Here is a 19,770-nt window from a genome sequence, read left to right as displayed (position 1 = left end):
GATCATTTGATTAAGACTGAAAATATTTATTGATATTAATCCAGTATATTTTTATTTGGAAGGAACATGTCGATTTCTTAGAAAGGCAACAGAAATGTTGGCCTCAACATGTGGTGCTATCATTACACAGCAGTAGTTAGCCATTTATTTTCTTCCCCAGCCACAAATGGCTCTGTTCATCTAACATATGGCACAATGAAATGTGACAGGCTCCACTGGCACTCTGTGGCATTTGGTTTTAATTACACAGATTAGAGCCATAAAAAGAGCACTTTATCCCAGTTCCTATGTTTCCCAAATGGTACCCTATATAGTGCACTACTATGTGCCATTTAAGAGGATGAATGAGTAAGACAAAATATATAAGTGCCTTTGAACAGGGTATGGTAGTAGGTGCCACCGGTTTGTGTCAAGAACTGCAAAGCTGCTGTTTTCGCTCAACAGTTTCCCACGTGTATCAAGAATGGTTCGCCACCCAAAGGACATCCAGCCAACTTGACACAACTGTGAGAAGCATTGGAGTGAACATGAGCCAGCATCCCTGTGGAACACTTTTGACACCTTGTAGAGCCCATGCCCCGACAAAATGAAGGCTGTTCTGAGGGCAAAAGGGGGTGCAACTCAATATTAGGAAGGTGTTCTTAATGTTTTGAGCACTGTGTAGTCTTACATAAATTAAAACCCCCAAAAATAGGACCAATTGTAAACGAGCTGCAAATGAAATGAGTACATTCTCTGCGGTACTGTCCGAGGAAATGTTTTATTAGATATGTCAATATTGAAATGAAGAAAACACTGACTGCCAATCCAGTGGCAACACACATTTTAAATGAATCTCAGGTTTAAGTCATTACCCTTCTACATTAACTTTGTACACTGAAAATACAGTATACTGTATGGCGAAGTTCATAACAGAACGTTGCTTCACAGTCCAAAGTGGTGGGTTGAGACTGAAGAGGCGAATACCAAAGTAAGGAGAGGGAGAAGAAAACATATTGGTGTGTCATTTAAGTCACTTGGTGTTTTCACAAAAGAAAAATCTGCATTTTTGGCCCCTGCACACAATTGCACAGTCAACTAATTCTGCATTCGTTCTTTCTAGTCATTCACTGTATGTTTTAACTGGGTATCCTGCGTTGAGCATGATAAGTCTGCATTTGGTTCCAGCGATGTCAAATGCCCTATTCTTTTATTTCTGATGTGTTTGTATGTTATTAACTGCTATAAGCAGTTGCATGCTGTAAGGCCATTACTCAATGAGACATGATCAATTCATGATTTAGGTTGGGATGGGAAAAACACTCAACACAGCCAAAATGTAACACGTGTACACACACACACACACACACACACACACACACACACACACACACACACACACACACACACACACACACACACACACACACACAGTATTGAAGGCATGGTAAGCCACATCCCTCTTTTTCTCTCTATGACAAATTTAGGATTTCTCTCTTCAGCAAACATATTGCATTCATTGTATTATTACAGAGTACTGAGTAAATGTTTCTGCTGCTTTCTCTGTATCCTCCCATGCTTTCACTGTGCTCAGACGTTTGGCTACATCCCAAATGGCGCTCTATTCCCTATATAGGGAATAGCTCTGGTCAGAATTAGTGCACTATTTAGGGCACAGGTGTCAAACTCATTCCATGGCGGGCCGAGTGTCTGCGGGTTTTCGCTCCTCCCTCATACTTAATTGATGAATTAACATCACTAATTAGTTAGGAACTCCCCACACCTGGTTGTCTAGGGCTTTATTGAAAGGAAAAACCAAACACCCGCAGACACTAGGCCCTCCGTGGAATGAGTTTGACACCCCTGATTTAGGGAATAGGGTGCCATTTGGGATTCATCCGTTGTGAATCTGCTGGACTGCTTGGCCCTGCAGCTCTCTCACCGGAGTACGGCAGTAGTTCTGGCCTTGGGTGAACCCAGTCAACCATACATACACAACAGGACAAAGGACACAAGGAACAACAAGATATTGGTCATGTAACGAAACCAGGAAGGGAAAGAAATAAGGCAAAGCTTTGAGAAGGCCCATCAGTTCTTGAACAAAAATCATACATTTGGTACTTGAAAAACATTTATCAACTATCTTTGCTTCATTAAAAAATATAACATTTGTAAGCTAACGGTATGGCTGAGAGCAGAGAATTAATATCTACAATTTCCTAGGCTTGGTTATCATTGAGCAATCATATCAATGTTTTTCTGACACTTAGCACTGTACTCCATTTAGTTGACATCCAGAATGTTCGTAGTTATATATATATAAAAAAGGGTAGAATCATAAAAATACAATTACTTCTATTAATTATATTTCTATGGGTAGAATTCTCAGGCTTGAGTTAGCTTCATTTTTATTTATTTTTTATTTTTTATCTGGCATTTTTCTAAGGAGGGTAAGATAAGACTGTGTGGAGCAGCTGCTGATTGGTTCACAACGTCATTCAAGGCATCCAATAAGGGAGCCAGAGATTACAGTTAACTAAAAGTGCAAAAAAACATCTCACCGAATAAGCAAAATAAATATATATGTGGTCAATGACCAGTTTATAAGGTACACCCATCTAGTACATGGTCGGACCACCCTTTGCCTCCAGAACAGCCTGAATTGTTTGGGAAATGGAAACGTTGCTCAATTGGTAACAAGGGATCTAACATGTGCCTTGTTACCAATTGAGCAGCCTCTACCGTTGACACCAGGCAGGATGGGCCTATGGTCTCATGCTTCTTCCGCCAAATCCTGACTCTGCAATCCACATGACGAAACAGGAACCGGGATTTGTTGGATGTTTTTCCACTCCTCAATTGCCCAGTGTTGGTAATCGCGTGCCCACTGAAGCCACTTCTTCTTGTTTTTAGCTGATAGGAGTGGAACCCGGTGTGGTCGTCTGCTGTAATAGCCCATCCGTGACAAGGACCGACGAGTTGTGCGTTCTGAGATGCCGTTCTGCACACCACTGTTGTACTGCACCGTTATTTGCCTGTTCATGGCCCGCCTGTTAGCTTGCACGATTCTTGCCATTCTCCTTCAAGCGCTCTTCAACGAGCTGTTTTCGCCTACAGGACTATTGCTGGCCAGATGTTTTTTGTTTACCATTCTCAGTAAACCCTAGACACTGTCGTGCGTGAAAAGCCCAGGAGAACGGACATTTCCGAGATACCGGAACAGGCGTGCCCGGCACCGACAATCATACCCCGCTCAAAGTTGCTTAGGTCACTCGTCTTGTCCATTCTAACATTCAAGCGAATAGTAACTGAATGTCTCGATGCCTGCCTGCCTGCTTTTTATAGCAAGCCACGGCCACGTGACTCACTGTCTGTAGGAGCGAACCATTTTCGTGAACAGGATGGTGTAGCTTATAAACTAGCCACTGAGTGTATATCCACGACATTAGCATATTTTGTATTAAAGGGATACTTCAGGATATTGGCAATTAAGCCCTTTATCTACTTCCCCAGTCAGATGAACTCGTGGGCACCATTTGTATGTCTCTGCGTGCAGTTTGAAGGAAGTTGCTAATTAGTGTTAGCGCAATGACTGGAAGTCTATGGTAACTGCTAGCATGCGAGTAGATTCCATAAACTGCCAGGCATATCCCGCTAACGCTAGTTAACATTGGCTTGCGAAAATACCTCTTACTTCCTTCATGCTGGATGAAAAGACATAAAAATGGTACCCAAGAGATCCTCTGACTCTGGGGAAGGAAAGTGCTTAATTGCCTAAAATCCCGAAGTATCCCTTTAAGTGTTCCAGTTCAATAGCATTACATAAAACCAATAGAAAGAAAAGTTTTCCAAAAACAGCACTCTCATGGTAAACTAACAATTGAATGTAGTCGTGACGAGATTTCAAATACACATGTTAAACGAACAACATTAAAACAATATGCTATTGAAGCTGAAAAGCTTGACTGTTCCTCGGTCTCCTGGATTTGGTCTAAAGTAACCGTATTTTATAGAAACCCTTTTTCTGGGTTGAAAGGCAGTGCAAATGTTTATTACTGTTGCTGGGGGAATCCCTATCTAACCAACCCCCAAAGGTAATGTATGTCTTTCAGGCTCATGAGACATACTGTATATTATGGCTTGTAGAGAAGGCAGCCGGCGGACAAAGAAACCATGTCTCTGGAATGTGATGAAAACAAAACAACCTAAAGATACTCGATCATCACCCCCTCCCTCACAACACCATCGTGTGTTCCCATGTCATGGTGCCGTACCACCACACTGCTGCCTGTCCACTGCATCGCCTCCTGTCTGTTCCACGTAGTAGTGCACGATTACACCTTCATGCACAAACATGTAGGCTATATATGCATCTCTGCCTGTTTAAGCTTACAGTCTCAGCCAGGAGTGGCAGGTTCCAGGGACCCAAGCACTAGCCATGAGACTCCCGAGTCCCAGGATACCCTGTGAACTCCTCCTGAAAGACGTGCATCCTGCAGGCAGTCCTCCCGGCCACTAGGGGTCCTCCTCCATGTCGTCCAGATTGGGTGCCATGATGAAGTGCTTGGGGTAGTGCAGGCTTCTCTCGTCGGCGTGCTCCTCCCAGCGGGTGTCGTCGCTCTCGTGGGTGATGTAGCGCTCCCCTCTGCGTGTCTCAAACTCCCGGAGGTCCAGCCACGTCTGATAATCCTGGAGGAGGGATGGGAAGCGTATAGGTTAAGTGTGTTGTCATTAGCAAACTGCAAGAAGAAGCCTAGGAGAAGTAGCTTATCATAGACCCTTAGATGGAGTAAGTCCTTTAAAAAAAAAATGATAACAGAGTGAACTGTGAACACCATAGAGGTGTGTTGCGTTTGAATGATGTGATGAACATGGTGTGACTGAAGGTAGCTCCTCCTAGTCAATGTCCAGGTGTGTTACCTGGAGCCAGGGGTGACTGAGAGACTTGTCCACACTGTAGCGCTTCCTCATCTTCACCTGGAGGAGGTTGTTGATCAGGTCCGTGGCTGTGAGTGGATGGACAAACATGCACAACATCGACATGAGAAACAAGGGAGATCTACATTTCCATCCAGCACAAGCTCTCTCCAGCCTGGCCACTCCAGACAAGTATCAAAAACACCACATGACCAAAAGTATGTGGACACCTGCTCGTCAAACATCTCATTCCAAAATCATGGATATTAATATGGAGTTGGTCGCCCCTTTTGCTGATATAACAGCCTCCACTCTTCTGGGAAGGCTTTCCACTAGATGTTGGATCATTGCCTTAGTGAGGTCGAGCACTAATGCTGGGCGATTAGGCCTGGCTCCCAGTCAGCGTTCCAATTCATCCCAAAGGTGTTTGATGGGGTTGAGTTCAGGGCTCTGTGCAGGCCAGTCAAGTTCTTCCACACCGATTTCGACAAACCATTTCTGTATGGACCTCGTTTTGTGCACTGGAGCATTGTCATGCTGAAACAGGGAAGGGCCTTCCCCAAAATGTTGCCACAAAGTTGTAAGCACAGAATCGTCTAGAATGTCATTGAATGCTGTTACGTTAACATTTCCCTTCACTGGAACTAAGGGGCCTTTCCCAAACCATGAAAAACAACCCCAGACCATTATTCCTCCTCCACCAAACTTTACAGTTGGCACTATGCATTGGGGCAGGTAGCGTTCTCATGGCATCCGCCAAACCCAGATTTGTCCGTCGGACTGCCAGATGGTGAAGCGTGACTCCAGGGAATGCATTTCCACTGCTCCAAAGTCCAATTGCGGTGAGTTTTACACTACTCTAGCCGACACTTGGCATTGTGCATGGGGATCTTAGGCTTGTCTTAGGCTGCTCGGCCATGGAAACCCATTTCATGAAACTCCTGACGAACAGTTTTTATTGCCTACCACTTTGTGGCTGAACCGTTGTTGCTCCTAGATATTTCCACTTCACAATAACAGCACTTACAGTTGACCGGGGCAGCTCTAGCAGGGCAGAAATTTGACGAACTGACTTGTTGGAAAGGTGGCATCCCATGACAGTGCCACATTGAAAGTCACTGAGTTCTTCAGTAAGGCCATTTTAATGCCAATGTTTGTCTAAGGAGATTGCATGGCTGTGTGCTCGATTTTATACACCTGTCAGCAACGGGTGTGGCTGAAATAGTCAAATCCACTAATTTGAAGGGATGTCCATATACTTTTGTATATATAGTGTACATGGCTACCTCTAGGTTGAGTCAATTAGGACTACACAAATATTACGCTATTATCAGTCTCAAAGTACCAAAGAAAGTTCCAAAGACACTTCCAAAGAGTTGAGCAGTAGGCTTCTTTTTCTGAGGGGAGAGACTGAAAAAGACCACACTGAGAAAGGTGAAGACCACCCTGAGAAAGGTGAAGACCGCCCATTACAACCACAGCGACCCTGGGAAACAGAAACTAAGACGGTCAACTGGTCAACCCAATAGGAACACATGCTACATCCCAAATGGCACCCTTTTCCCTGTACGGTGCACTACTTTTGACCAGAGCCCTATGGGCCCTATAGGGTGCCATTTGGGACGGAGCCACAGTCTAGTTTTGACCGGGAGTAACACCAGAGATCCCACTGTAAGTACACTGAGTGAGTCAACAGTGTATTTATCCTGTAATGGCCAATTACTTGGGGATTACAGGGTTGGTGACTGTAAAAAGCGCCAGTGCATGACTATTGTCTAGAATCTACTTATAAAGCAAGAGTGCTATAGATGGCTCTCAAAAGAAATGATCCATAATAGCAAAATTGGACGTGTTGAAAAGAAGGAGGAAAAAAACATGTATTTTTGATCAGAAAAAAACAGTGCGTCCTCAATGACACCGTATTCGCTATATAGTGCACTACAAAGGGAATACGGTGCCATTTGGGATGCACACACCCACTCGCTCTTACCCTCTCCAGAGATGTCCTTCCAGGGGTTGGGAGGGTACATGAAGGCAGCGTTGTGGATCTGGTCGTTGATGTCCTCGTCCTCGTTGAAGGGGAAGGTCCCGCTGAGGCTGACGTAAACGATCACGCCCACCGACCACATGTCCAGGGAACGGTTGTAGCCTTTACTGCGTAGGACCTCGGGCGCCAGGTAGGCGGGCGTGCCCACCACGGAGCGTCTGAACGACTTCTCGCCGATGATGCGAGCGAAGCCGAAGTCACAAAGCTTCACCTATAGGAACACACATAAGAACCAAGGTCATCCTTGTGCTGTCATTCCTTATGGGTAAGTTCCATTTTGAATGCTTTAGTAAGCAAAGTAATTATAAGTAATTGATCAACTCTCATTTACAATAACAATCTGGTTAAATAAATCAAAATCACAGTGAGCCCAATAGCCCAGTCCGCTTGTTGTGGTGGACAGCTCATGTACTCACCTGAGGGAAGGGCTCTGCGGAAGCCAGCAGCACATTCTCAGGCTTCAGGTCACAGTGAACGATGTTCTTAAAGTGGAGATGCCTCAAAGCCACCAGGATCTGTGGGTCAGGAAGCACATGGGGAGACTTACTATTGGCTGAGCTGTGGTACTTGTCATTACAGTGGCTTTCCAGTATTGTGTAATTATCTCTCGGGTACAGGAACGATTACACAGTAATAAAAACACGTTGCGTAAAGTGTTACTGTGGTTCATTAGTATAAATTATATTTTTCTGTTACTGACCTGTGTGACCAGGAACTTGGTGAGACGCTCAGGGATCTTGCTCTTCTCACTGGACAAGATCATCTCCAGCATGTCGCCATGGAGCTTCTCCATGACAACAAAGACCCGCTCGGGAGTCTCGAACATGCACTCCAGGTTGACGATCCCAGGATGGTGAAGGTTCTGACAGGCAGGGAGACAGGGATATCATTCAATTCAATATGTAATATTTATCCCTGACGTGCAATCAGAGAGAAGGAGACCGTAGATATACAGAAACACGTTCTCTATGTGCTTGGTGACAGAAGACCTCAACTATGCAGAGGATAGTGCTGCACACACATTAGATGGTTTGTTTTTTTATCAACTAACACCATACTCCACAAATGGAGATATCTATATACCAGGGTCCACAGACGCACTTTGAAATCAGAAAAAGTACATCGTTTCTTCAGAATAGCCCTTCAAGGATCTAACCCGGGACTCCAAAACTGAATCTCTACGTTTGACTAATGTTGTTCAGTGAAACAATAGTGAAACGTAGCTAACAAGGTTCAGAGTCCCAGGCTATCGGCGTCTAGACTGGCGGTGACAGAGCCAGGCTTCTCAGTCCTTTTGTCTACCTGGAGAATAGCCACCTCGTTCCTCAGCTGGCTCTCCTGCTTGGTAGGGAACCTCATCTTGTCGATGATTTTGATGGCCACGTCTCTCCCAGTCTTTCTGTGTTTACCTACACATGAGCATTAAAAAGATAAATCACAGGCTACTCCCTGCAGACTGTTGCAAATGAACTGTCTGTATGTCTTCCTCTGTCTCCAACTATAGAATAGACCAACGGCGAGGAATTCCACTAATAAAAGTTTATTTGCAAAACACACAAAGAAAAACAAGCTAGTAGTCTTCCTCTCCCTGTGAATTAAAGCCACTATAAAGAGAAGAGAACATGGCTGGATGGATGTACATGAAGCCAAAGGGAAGGGAACTCTGCTGCTACCACGCTCTCCAACCAAGGTGCATGAATTGAGGAGCAAACTGAAGTGAAGAGGAAATTCAGAAGCTCTCAGAAAGACTGTGGAAGTCGATTAAAAATAGCTTTGTTATTGTTAAAAGCAACAAAAAAAAAGCTCTTTTCAACTTCCACAGTCCTGAAGAGTTGCTGAGTTTCCTTTCCACTTCACAATGTACATAAAGCCAATGGAACTACTGTAGAGTCAGTCTGACTTACCTCCGTACACAATCCCAAACTGGCCCGACCCCAGGACCTCATCAGCAAAGATCTGGTAGACGGAACTGATATCCTAAAAAAAAAGAGAAAAGACATATTTCACTAAACAGACAATCCATCTAACATTTTGCAGACATTTTTAAATATTCCTAAAATTCCTCAGTTATCGGGAATGCTTGTGGAGCTGTAGCTATACATATCTAATATGCAGTATTTGATATACACTTACCACATTCTCTGTGATCTGTGAGTTAGACACTGATATGCTGATTGAAAGGTCCTCTGAAGAGACAAAAAAAAATATTCTGTGAGGCTTCGGAAACAGTAAATGATCAAGCTCTATTTGAAGCAGGTCCAAGGAAAGGACACATGATTATATTCTTAATTGTTAAAAGTTTGGACACACCTACGTACTCATTCCAGGGTTTTTCTTTATTTTTACAATTAACCAGCATGGCTACCACAGCATTCTGCAGCGATACGCCATCCCATCTGGTTTGCATTTATTTTTCAACAGGACAATGACCCAACACACCTCTAGGTTGTGTGAGGGCAATTTGACAAAGAAGGAGTAATGGAGTGCTGCACCAGATGACCTGGCCTCCACAACCACCTGACCTCAACCCAATTGAGATGGTTTGGTATGAGTTGGAACGCAGAGTGAAGGAAAAGCAGCCAACAAGTGCTCAGCAAATATGGGAACTCCTTCAAGACTGTTGGAAAAGCATTCCAGGTGAAGCTTGTTGAGAGAAAGCCAAGCGTGTGCAGAGCTGTCATCAAGGCAAATGGTGGCTACTTGGAAGAAACTAAAATATTAAATATATTTTTATTTGTTTTAACCCGTTTTTGGTTAACGTGATTCCATATGTGTTATTTCATAGTTTTGATGTCTTCACTATTATTTTACAATGTATAAAATAGTAAAAATAAAGAAAAACCCTTGAGTAGGTGTGTCCAAACCTTTGACTGGTACTGTATATTTAAATTAGATATGATGCTTAACTATTCTAGCTAAAGCAAGCACATGCATTTTCTTCAGAAAATGTCCCTTTTGTAGTATACAGTACATTCGGAAAGTATTCAGACCCCTTGACTTTTCCCACATTTTGTTACGTTACAGCCTCCAAAATTGATTAAATCGTTTCCCCCCCATCAATCTACACAACAATACCCCATACTGACAAAGCAAAAACATGTTTTTGTCTATTAAAAATAAAAAACGGAAATCACATTTACATAAGTATTCAGACCCTTTACTTAGTACTTTGTTGAAGCACCTTTGGCAGCGATTACAGCCTTGAGTCTACTTGGGTATGACGCTACAAGCTTGGAACACCTGTATTTGGGGAGTTTCTCCCATTCTTTGCAGATCCTCTCAAGCTCTGTCAGATTGAATGGGGAGCGTTGCTGCACAGCTATTTTCAGGTCTCTCCAGAGATGTTAGATCGGGTTCAAGTCCGGGCTCTGGCTGGGCCACTCAAGGACATTCAGAGACTTGTCCCGAAGCCACTCATGCGCTGTCTTGGCTGTGTGCTTAGGGTCATTGTCCTGTTGGAAGGTGAACCTCCGCCCAGTCTGAGGTCCTGAGGGCACAGGAGAAGGTTTTCATCAAGGATCTCTCTGTACTTTGCTCCGTTCATCTTTCCCTCGATCCTGACTAGTCTCCCAGTCCCTGAAAAACATCCCCACAGCATGATGCTTCCACCACCATGCTTCACCGTAAGGATGGTGCAAGGTTTCCTTCAGACGTGGCGCTTGGCATTCAGGCTAAAGAGTTCAATCTTGTTTTCATCAAAGCAGAGAATCTTGTTTCTCATGGTCTGAGAGTCCTTTAGGGCCTTTTTGGCAAACTCCAAGCGGGCTGTCACAATCCTGTCTCGGAGCTCTACGGACAACTCCTTCGACCTCGTGGCTTAGTTTTTGCTCTGACATGCACTGTCATGTCCAATCAATTGAATTTACCATCGGTGGACTCCAATAAAATTGTAGAAACATCTCAAGGATGATCAATGGAATCAGGATGCATCTGAACTCAATTTCAAGTCTCAAAGCAAAGGGTCTGAATACTTATGTAAATAAGGTATTTCTGTCTTTTATTTTAATAAATGAGCAAACATTTCTAAAAACCTGTTTTCACTTTGTCATTATGGAGTATTGTGTGTAGATTGATGAGGATTTTATTTTATTTTATCCATTTTAGAATATGGCTTAAAAAAAAATGTAAATGTGGAAAAATGGAAGGGGTCTGAATACTTTCCGAATGCACTGTATATTTTTATATGCTGTATGTAAAGAATAAGTCAAATCTATTTAGGTGAATGCCCAAAGCCTGTACTCTCAGTACATTTCCATTGGAGTTTCCATTGGTTCTGAACTCGGACTGATCTATACCAGCAGTCCGGTCCCAGAAGTGGGCCACCAAATACCAATCAGCTGGGTGACCCAAAGACTGGGCTTATGTAACACAATCCATAGAAATATATCAAGCTCGTCTGCACTGTATGCACAGCCCAGCGGAACAAAGGAAGTGTCCCAAATGGCACCCTATTCCCTATGTAGTGCACTATTTTTGAACTGAGTCACTGTATTTTGAGAATATGTGCCATTTGGGACACAAGCAAAATGTTGATGCAAAATTGAACCCAAACGACCTCGACCAATAGAAACTATGTTTTAATTGGGCTTGAGGTAGGTAGGCCACTAGTTTGAACCCGTGAGAGTAGGTAACCATCGAATAACTAAAGATCGCTCAGGGACAGATAGAAATTCACGGAGGGAGGGGTGGTCCAAAATAGGGGAGGGTTGTCAAACTTTTTTTTTGCTTTTGGAAAGGGTTGTGTGTTTTTTTTATTGGGCACAGGGGAGGTTAGCGTGCTTTTCCCCTGGTTTACATTCGCTCTTCTGCTCGCGTCTTCTCTATAAACAACGGCTTGACTTACTTTTGATATTACCCTGATAAAGATTAGAAACGTTTGTCAAGGTTTGGTACAGTGTAGCTATTATTAAGCTTTAGCTACTGCAGGCCTATGACATGAAGGCAGTGCGCTCCTACTGACTCCGACAGATGAACTTGAGACGAGGAAGTCTGTTTCAGGCCTACCAGAGTTATTCCTATAACTAACAATATAATGCGTATCTTTATAGAAAATATTCCCACCGGCATATCTCTATCTCCGGGGTTAGTATTAAACTTCTCTTCCTTTATATAGGCTCTATATATTTATTTCAATGTTAATATCATACACTGGACACCTAAGCTTATAGGCCTATGGATGAAGTGCCTTGATACATTTCGTGCTGAAATCTCTGACAGCTGAACCGTAAGGTGGACAATTACTGTTTTAGGAAAGTAGACAATTTTATTTATTTTTTTAATAAGAGGCTATAGTTTTGCATATGCTCCACTTCGAAAAACAAGGAATAGTGTTTTTGTCATTTGTTACAGGCTGTTTTTAAGGACACGTAATTGTGGCTCATTTGGCTGAGGGATGAGCCACAAGTCATCAACATCCCTTGTGTATTGAGACACTGGCTATGCCAGGTTGGATCTGAATGCATAAGGATGTCCGTTAAATTTCTCAAATGTCCAGTGAATTAAAATCTTCCCTGTCATGTTGTCTGGCGCCAAATTCTCCTAAAGGAAAATGTGAAATGGCATATTGTTTTGATAAAGATCTTAGAATATTCACATGAAAATCTGTCACATATTGAATGGAAACCTAGCTATAGACCCCCTAAAGACTCAGGCAAGTGCACTAGTCGTGTCACTTTGATTATGCCTGCACATTACGGTTCACCAGCAGCCCCAAACATCTAAAGAATAAGCTACCAGCCAAACAAGCTTGTAAAAATTGTGCTTAAACTTCCCCCTCAATCTCATCTGGAGATCGAGCATTTCTCTCTATCTCTGTAATGTGTCTATCTATGCAATTGTAAATGTATTTATGTAAAAAAATAGGGACCACGTGTAAATAAGTCCCCAACTTTGTGCAATCCCAGTTCCGTAACAATTTACTGACAAATAAAATCAGCCAATCAATCAATCCAAACTGTACAGCGACCAATTAATGAATGGAAAGAGACATCTGTTACAAAACACCAAAAAACTCAAATCAAATGATATTTTATTGTTCACATACACGTGTTTAGCAGATGTTATTGCGGGTGTAGCAAAATGCTTGTGCTTCTAGTTCCGACAGTCCAGCAATATCTAATAAGTAATATCTAACAATTTCACAACATATATGCCTTTTTGGCATATATGCTTTGATCTTTTTGGCCTTCCTGTGACATTGGGTGCTGTAGATGTCCTGGAGGACAGGTAGTTTGCCCCCGGTGATGCTTTGTGCAGACTGCACTACCCTCTGGAGAGCCCTGCGGTTGTGGGCGGTGCAGTTGCCGTACAAGGCGGTGAACAGGATGCTCTCAATTGTGCATCTGTAAACGTTTGTGAAGGTTTTAGGTGACAAGCCACATTTCTTCAGCCTCCTGAGGTTGAAGAGGCACTGTTGCGCCTTCTTCACCACACTGTCTGTGTGGGTGGACCATTTAAGTTTGTCAGTGATGTGTACGCTGAGGAACTTAAAACTTCCCACCTTCTCCACTGCTGTCCCGTCGATGTGGATGGGGGGGGGGGGTTCTATGACACCTTGAGTTGGACCAGCCCCTCCCCCCTCAGCAAATGTTCATCTGTCCCTAATTGACTCACATTGTACTCCATTGTGTGACCACGAATTGTTCTGCTGAGTTGAACTCAATTACACCGAACAAAAATATAAACGCAACATGTAAAGTGCTGGTTCCATGTTCCATGAGCTGAAATAAAAGATCCCAGAAATGTTCCATACGTACAAAAAGCTTATTTCTCTCAAATGTTGTGCAGAAATTAGTTGGCATCCCTGTTAGTGAGCAGTTCTCCTTTGCCGAGATAATTCATCCACCTGACAGGTGGGGCATATCAAGAAGCTGATTAAACAGCACGATCATGACACAAGTGCACCTTGTGCTGGGGACAATAAAAGGCCACTCTAAAATGTGCAATTTTGTCACACAACACAATGCCACAGATGTCTCAAGTTTTGAGGGAGCGTGAAATTGGCATGCTGACTGCCGGAATGTCCACCAGAGCTGTTGCCTGAGAATTGAATGTTCATATCTCTACCATAACCCACCTCCAACGTCGTTTTAGAGAATTTGGCAGTATGTCCAACCGGCCTCACAATCGCAGACCACTCCAGCCCAGGATCTCCACATCCGGCTTCTTCACCTGCAGGATCGTCTGAGACCAGCCACCCGGACAGCTGATAAAACTGTGTCAGGAACCGTCTCAGGAAGCTCATGTATGTGCTTGTCGTTCTCACCAGGGTCTTGACCTGACTGCAGTTCAGCGTCGTAACCGACGTCACCTCCGATGACCACTGGCATGCTGGAGAAGTGTGAATCCCAGTGTCAACTGTACCGGGCAGATGGCAGACAGCGTGTATGGCGTCGTGTTGGCGAGCGGTTTGCTGATGTCAACGTTGTGAACAGAGTGCCCCATGGTGGCGGGGAGGGGGGGTTATGGTATGGGCAGGCATACGTTACGGACAATGAATACAATTGCATTTTATCGATGGCAATTTGAATGCACGGAAATAGCGTGACGAGATCCTGAGGCCCACTGTCGTGCCATTCATCCGCCGCCATCACCTCATGTTTCAGGATCGGTACACAATTCCTGGAAGATGAAAATGTCCCAGTTCTTCCATGGCCCTGCATACTCACCAGGCATGTCACCCATTGAGCATGTTTGGGATGCTCTGGATCGACGTGTACGACAGCGTGTTCCCGCCAATATCCAGCAACTTCGCACAGCCGTTGAAGAGGAGTGGGACAACATTCCACAGGCCACAATCAACAGCCTGATCAACTTCATGAGAAGGAGATGTGTCGCGCTGCATGAGGCAAATGGTGGTCACACCAGATACTAACTGGTTTTCTGATCCACACCCCTACCTTTTTTAAAGTATCTGTGACCAACAGAGGCATATCTGTATTCCCAGTCATGTGAAATCCATAGAGTGAATTTATTTCAATTAACTGGTTTTCTGATATGAACTGTAGCTCAGTTTACATTTTTGTCACTCTCTATTAATTCATTAATGGGAGGAATTTTCATATCACTTATCACAGCCAGAGATAAATCCAAAAGGGCTCAGAAATCCCCTCGTATCCCTTAAATCGCCTTAAAATGCCACCATTTCATTTTCCAGTAATAGACTTTGAGCCGGCAGCGGGAGGCCACAGTGGAGTCCCTCTGTGTTTTCCAAAAAAGGCCATATACACTCAAGCTCCACACACACACACTCAAGCTCCACACACACACACTCAAGCTCCACACACACACACTCAAGCTCCACACACACACACACACACACACACACACTCAAGCTCCACACACACACACACACACACACACACACACACACACACACACACACACACACACACACACACACACACACACACACACACACACACACACACACACACACACTCAAGCTCCACACACACACAAACACACACCATTACGTGACATTACATTTGACTCATCTCCTCAGCAGATCTCAATCACATGAGCAGAAGGGTTACCACTCTACTCACTGTGATCCTTGCCCTGTCCAGGGCCAGTGCAGACGCTGGGTTGGGGAGTGACAGGCATCAGCGCCTGCCGGATGGCCTTCTCCCAGCCCTGGGCCACCTCTAGCCCCACACCGGTGGCGGGCAGGGCCGGGTTATGGAATTGACCGCTGTTATTCTCCCCAACGTAGTAGACCATGGTGGCGGTGATGATCTCGAAGCAGTGGGGGTTGCCGCCCTGGGCCAGGCTGTGGACGGCCTGCACCTGATCCACCTGTAGGATCTCTGACAGCGGGATCTCCTGAGGATGGGGTCAGATGAGCAGCTCAAAGGTCACCAAAGGTCACAATGAATTGTCAGCCAATCAAACGACCGGTGAGGCTGAGGTTCCTCCAATCAGTTGCTTAACAAGTGGGTTTCCAGGAACTAATACACCTACAGCATAGGGTCCTAACTGTCCCACTTTTACTAGCTTCCCCCCCTCTCTCCTTTTCTCTGCTATGGCCTCTCCTTACTCTCTGACAGCCTTTAAGGAATGAAGCGTGTTGGGCTTTTCAAGTCCAATTTAACATTCCGCCTTCTTTCCTCTGTTGTAGTCGAGCGGGACAACACACCCACAAGGTGAAAAAAAACATCTGGAAGAGAGAGAGGAGCTGCTCTGCTGCTGGCCAGCCAATCATCTCTCAGTCAGCCCAGTCTGCTGCGCCCGCCCGGGCCCCTCCACGCCTCTGTCGCCAGTATCAGAAGAACTGCTTGTGGTTTGCTGAGTGCGCCACATGACAGGGCGCTCCGCCGGGCCGGGGGGAAGCAAAGCGCTCCCCTGATTAAAAGGCAGGACGTGCCTCCCCAATCTGGGCACAAGGCATGCTGGCAGCCTGCCAGGCAGCGAGGGAGCGGCAGCCAGAGACACCACAGGGAAGCCCCCCGGTCCTGGTGCTGACTATCCGTCTGCCACAAGAGGAGTGGGCTTAGCCACAGGGCTCTCTCCTACTCCACCTCTCTCTCACTACAGGCTTAGCCACAGGGCTCTCTCCTACTCCACCTCTCTCTCACTAAAGGCTTAGCCACAGGGCTCTCTCCTACTCCACCTCTCTCTCACTACAGGCTTAGCCACAGGGCTCTCTCCTACTCCACCTCTCTCTCACTACAGGCTTAGCCACAGGGCTCTCTCCTACTCCACCTCTCTCTCACTACAGGCTTAGCCACAGGGCTCTCTCCTACTCCACCTCTCTCTCACTACAGGCTTAGCCACAGGGCTCTCTCCTACTCCACCTCTCTCTCCCTTCCCCTCTCTATTTACATCTCTCTCAATCCCTTTCACTCCATCTCTCGCTTTTCCCATCTTACTTAGTACCTCTCTCTCTACCGCTCTCTACCGCTCTCTCTCTCTCTCTCTCTCTCTCTACCTATCTCTCTCTACCTCTCTATCTCTCTCTCTACCTCTCTCTCACTACCTCTCTCCCACTATCTCTCTCTACCTCTCTCTACCGCTCTCTCTCACTACCTCTCTCTCTCTACATTTTTCTCTACCTCTACCTCTCTCTCTCTCTCTATCTCTCTCTCTCTACCTCTCTCTACCTCTCTCTCTACCTTTTTCTCTACCTCTACCTCTCTCTCTCTCTCTCTCAATTCAATTCAATTGACTTTATTGACATGGCAAGTTCATTATTACTTACATTGTCAAAGTATACATATCGAAAAATATAAATAAAATAAAAAGATATATGTATATATATATAAAATATATATTTATATATAAATAAATGGTGGGACCAACAGCAATAATAATAGTAGTAGTGGACATGGGATTACCATTAATAACAGCTGCAACAACACTGTTAATCAGAACAACAATACATTAAAGCGATGGTAGTAGACCAGTGTCAACATGACTGAGAAGACACATGACATGGTATGAAAGACAAACCCAATAAATATTAGATTTTTTTCTTCATATTTTAGAGTTTCAAATTCTTTGTATTGAATTATAATTTTGGGAAAGAAATATTCATTTTTTTTTTAGTATTTGTCACATTGTAATAGGAAATGCAGCTCTCTCTCTACCTCTCTCAATACCTCTCTCTCTCTCAATTCAATTCAATTCAATTTGCTTTATTGGCATGACGTAACAATGTACATATTGCCAAAGCTTATTTTGGATATTTACAATACAAAAATGAGAATCAAAATTGTCAACGTGACAACAGTAACCAAGGTTCAAAATAACCATACATTCAACAATAACAATAAGGATACAGTAGAGTACATGTGCAGGTTGATTGGTCTGTCTCTCCCTCTCTACCTCTCTCACTACCTCTCTCTACCACTCTCTCTCTACCTCTCTCACTACCTCTCTCACTACCTCTCTCTACCACTCTCTCTACCACTCTCTCTCTACCTCTCTCTCTCTCTACCTCTCTCTCTACCTCTCTCACTATCTCTCTCTACCGCTCTCTCTCTCTACCTCTCTCTACCACTCTCTCTCACTACCTCTCTCTACCTCTCACTACCTCTCTCTCTACCTCTCTCTCTACCTCTCTCTCTACCTCTCTCTCTACCGCTCTCTCTACCGCTCTCTCTCTCTACCTCTCTCTCTCTACCTCCCTCTCTCTCTACCTCTCTCTCTCTACCTCCCTCTCTCTCTACCTCTCTCTCTCTACCTCCCTCTCTCTCTACCTCTCTCTCTACCTCTCTCTCTACCTCTCTCTCTCTGTGTCTCCCTCCGAGATCTTCAAAGGATTCGTGATATTCTGAGGGGCTCGTTAGGTCACGTGCAAAAAGAACATGAAGAGAGGAGAGAATAGAGGGGGAAAATATAGCCTTGCCTGTCTGTCTGTGGGAGGAGGAAGACAACACCTTACTGTCCTAAAATAACACCACAAAACCTGACTAAAATGTTCCCTTCATAAATAGAAAACAATTACTGGTATGACAGGACTTTCTAGCTCGTCTCAGAGCCTCACGCTGCAAACTTGCCTTTTTATTTGAGTCACGTCTTATTTCGTCTGCTTAACTGCTATAATTGGACAGGGAGGTATCATGAGAGGCGCACTACCTTGTAATACTTGGATCCCGTTTCGTTCTGCAACAGGGTCAGACACTTGCTATCCAGCCTCCAGTAATGCCTCTTCCTCTGGAAACGGATACAACCAGTGAGTTGTCATCAAGAGCTCCAGAAACCAATATCATCTCGATACAGACTATTGATTAAAGACTACGGGCGCCGTCCCAAATAGCACCCTATTCCCTATGCGGTGCACTACTTTTGACCAGGACCCATCGGGCTCTAGTCAACGCCGGCGCACCACAGAAAGGGAACAGGGTGCCATTTGGGATTCAGCCAATAAGACGATCCAGGGTTATAACGAGGTTTCTCACCATGCTGTCTCGGCTGGTGTAGTGGACCATCCACCCCTCCCGGACCATGGTTGAGCTCTTCCGCTTGGTTTGTTTTATGGACTGAACCACCCGCATCAGGGGGATGAAAGTGCTCGTCATGGGGCTACACAAAGTGTCGAGAGCTCGCGTGAATGAACGAACGTGCGCCTGACGTCAATAGCCAGAACACGGACACACATCTATGAAGCCCGTGTGATTGTTTCAACAAACTCACAACCCTTTTCGCATTTACACAAAATAGGACAGAACACGCACAAAATGAGCTTCACAATTGAACGCATCTGCACACATGATAGGTATTCAATGATAGGTATTCAATGATAGGTATTCAATGATAGGTATTCAATGATAGGTATTCAATGAATTAAACATGCCATTCCTTCTATTCCAGTCCAGTGTTAGCCTGAGGTGGCTGTGCGGAAAGAGATGGGTCTCTCGCGGGATATTGCGAGCCAAAGACACACTCCAGTGGCAGCGGATAGTTGAGGCATTATGTCCCACCCGGGACGAAGAAGACTAACTAAGTACCTGATAGCCTTGACTGTCTCCTCGTCCTTGTCCCCATCCAGACAGGGCCCCTCTATGTAGAACTTATCGTCTGGGGTGGAAGGCTCCTCTGGGTCATCCATGCTCTGGCTGCCCTCACTGTTCACATAACTGTTGTCCACCTCCATGGTGGCCTCGGAGTCGGGCCCTGGGCTGGCTGGTTCTGGGACAGGAAACACAGGAACACGGGGGAGGGGGGGGGGGGGTGATATTGATCGATTTGAAACGCTTTAAAAGTACCAACCAAAAAAATACCCAAGGATGAAACATTCAAGGGTTTAAATGCACTTATTTACAGTGTGGGGGTCGGTGTGATAAAGACAGGTACTGCTTATTGGCTTGGCCCTTCCTGCATGCTGT

General features: G+C 44.8%; 1 protein-coding gene across 1 annotated transcript in view; it reads right to left on the bottom strand.

The window, feature by feature from the left end:
* Positions 1-741: 741 nt before the first annotated feature.
* LOC129824935 (serine/threonine-protein kinase D3-like) overlaps positions 742-19,770 on the bottom strand; it is a 55,192-nt gene continuing 36,163 nt past the window's right edge. The window contains exons 8-19 of the mRNA XM_055884506.1: positions 19,393-19,573; positions 18,844-18,967; positions 18,521-18,598; positions 15,490-15,766; positions 9,077-9,129; positions 8,848-8,920; positions 8,246-8,352; positions 7,644-7,805; positions 7,360-7,458; positions 6,887-7,154; positions 4,900-4,985; positions 742-4,668 (exon numbers count right to left, since the gene is read on the bottom strand). Of these exons, the coding sequence (XP_055740481.1) occupies positions 4,495-4,668; positions 4,900-4,985; positions 6,887-7,154; positions 7,360-7,458; positions 7,644-7,805; positions 8,246-8,352; positions 8,848-8,920; positions 9,077-9,129; positions 15,490-15,766; positions 18,521-18,598; positions 18,844-18,967; positions 19,393-19,573 (1,682 nt within the window). The 3' untranslated portion in view covers positions 742-4,494. The remainder of the gene's footprint in view (positions 4,669-4,899; positions 4,986-6,886; positions 7,155-7,359; positions 7,459-7,643; positions 7,806-8,245; positions 8,353-8,847; positions 8,921-9,076; positions 9,130-15,489; positions 15,767-18,520; positions 18,599-18,843; positions 18,968-19,392; positions 19,574-19,770) is intronic.

The sequence above is a fragment of the Salvelinus fontinalis genome, chromosome 27, assembly GCF_029448725.1.
Source record: "Salvelinus fontinalis isolate EN_2023a chromosome 27, ASM2944872v1, whole genome shotgun sequence".
Classification (NCBI taxonomy): Eukaryota; Metazoa; Chordata; class Actinopteri; order Salmoniformes; family Salmonidae; genus Salvelinus; species Salvelinus fontinalis.
The sequence above is the reverse complement of the archived record's forward strand: the minus strand, read 5'-3'. Positions and strand labels throughout refer to the sequence as shown.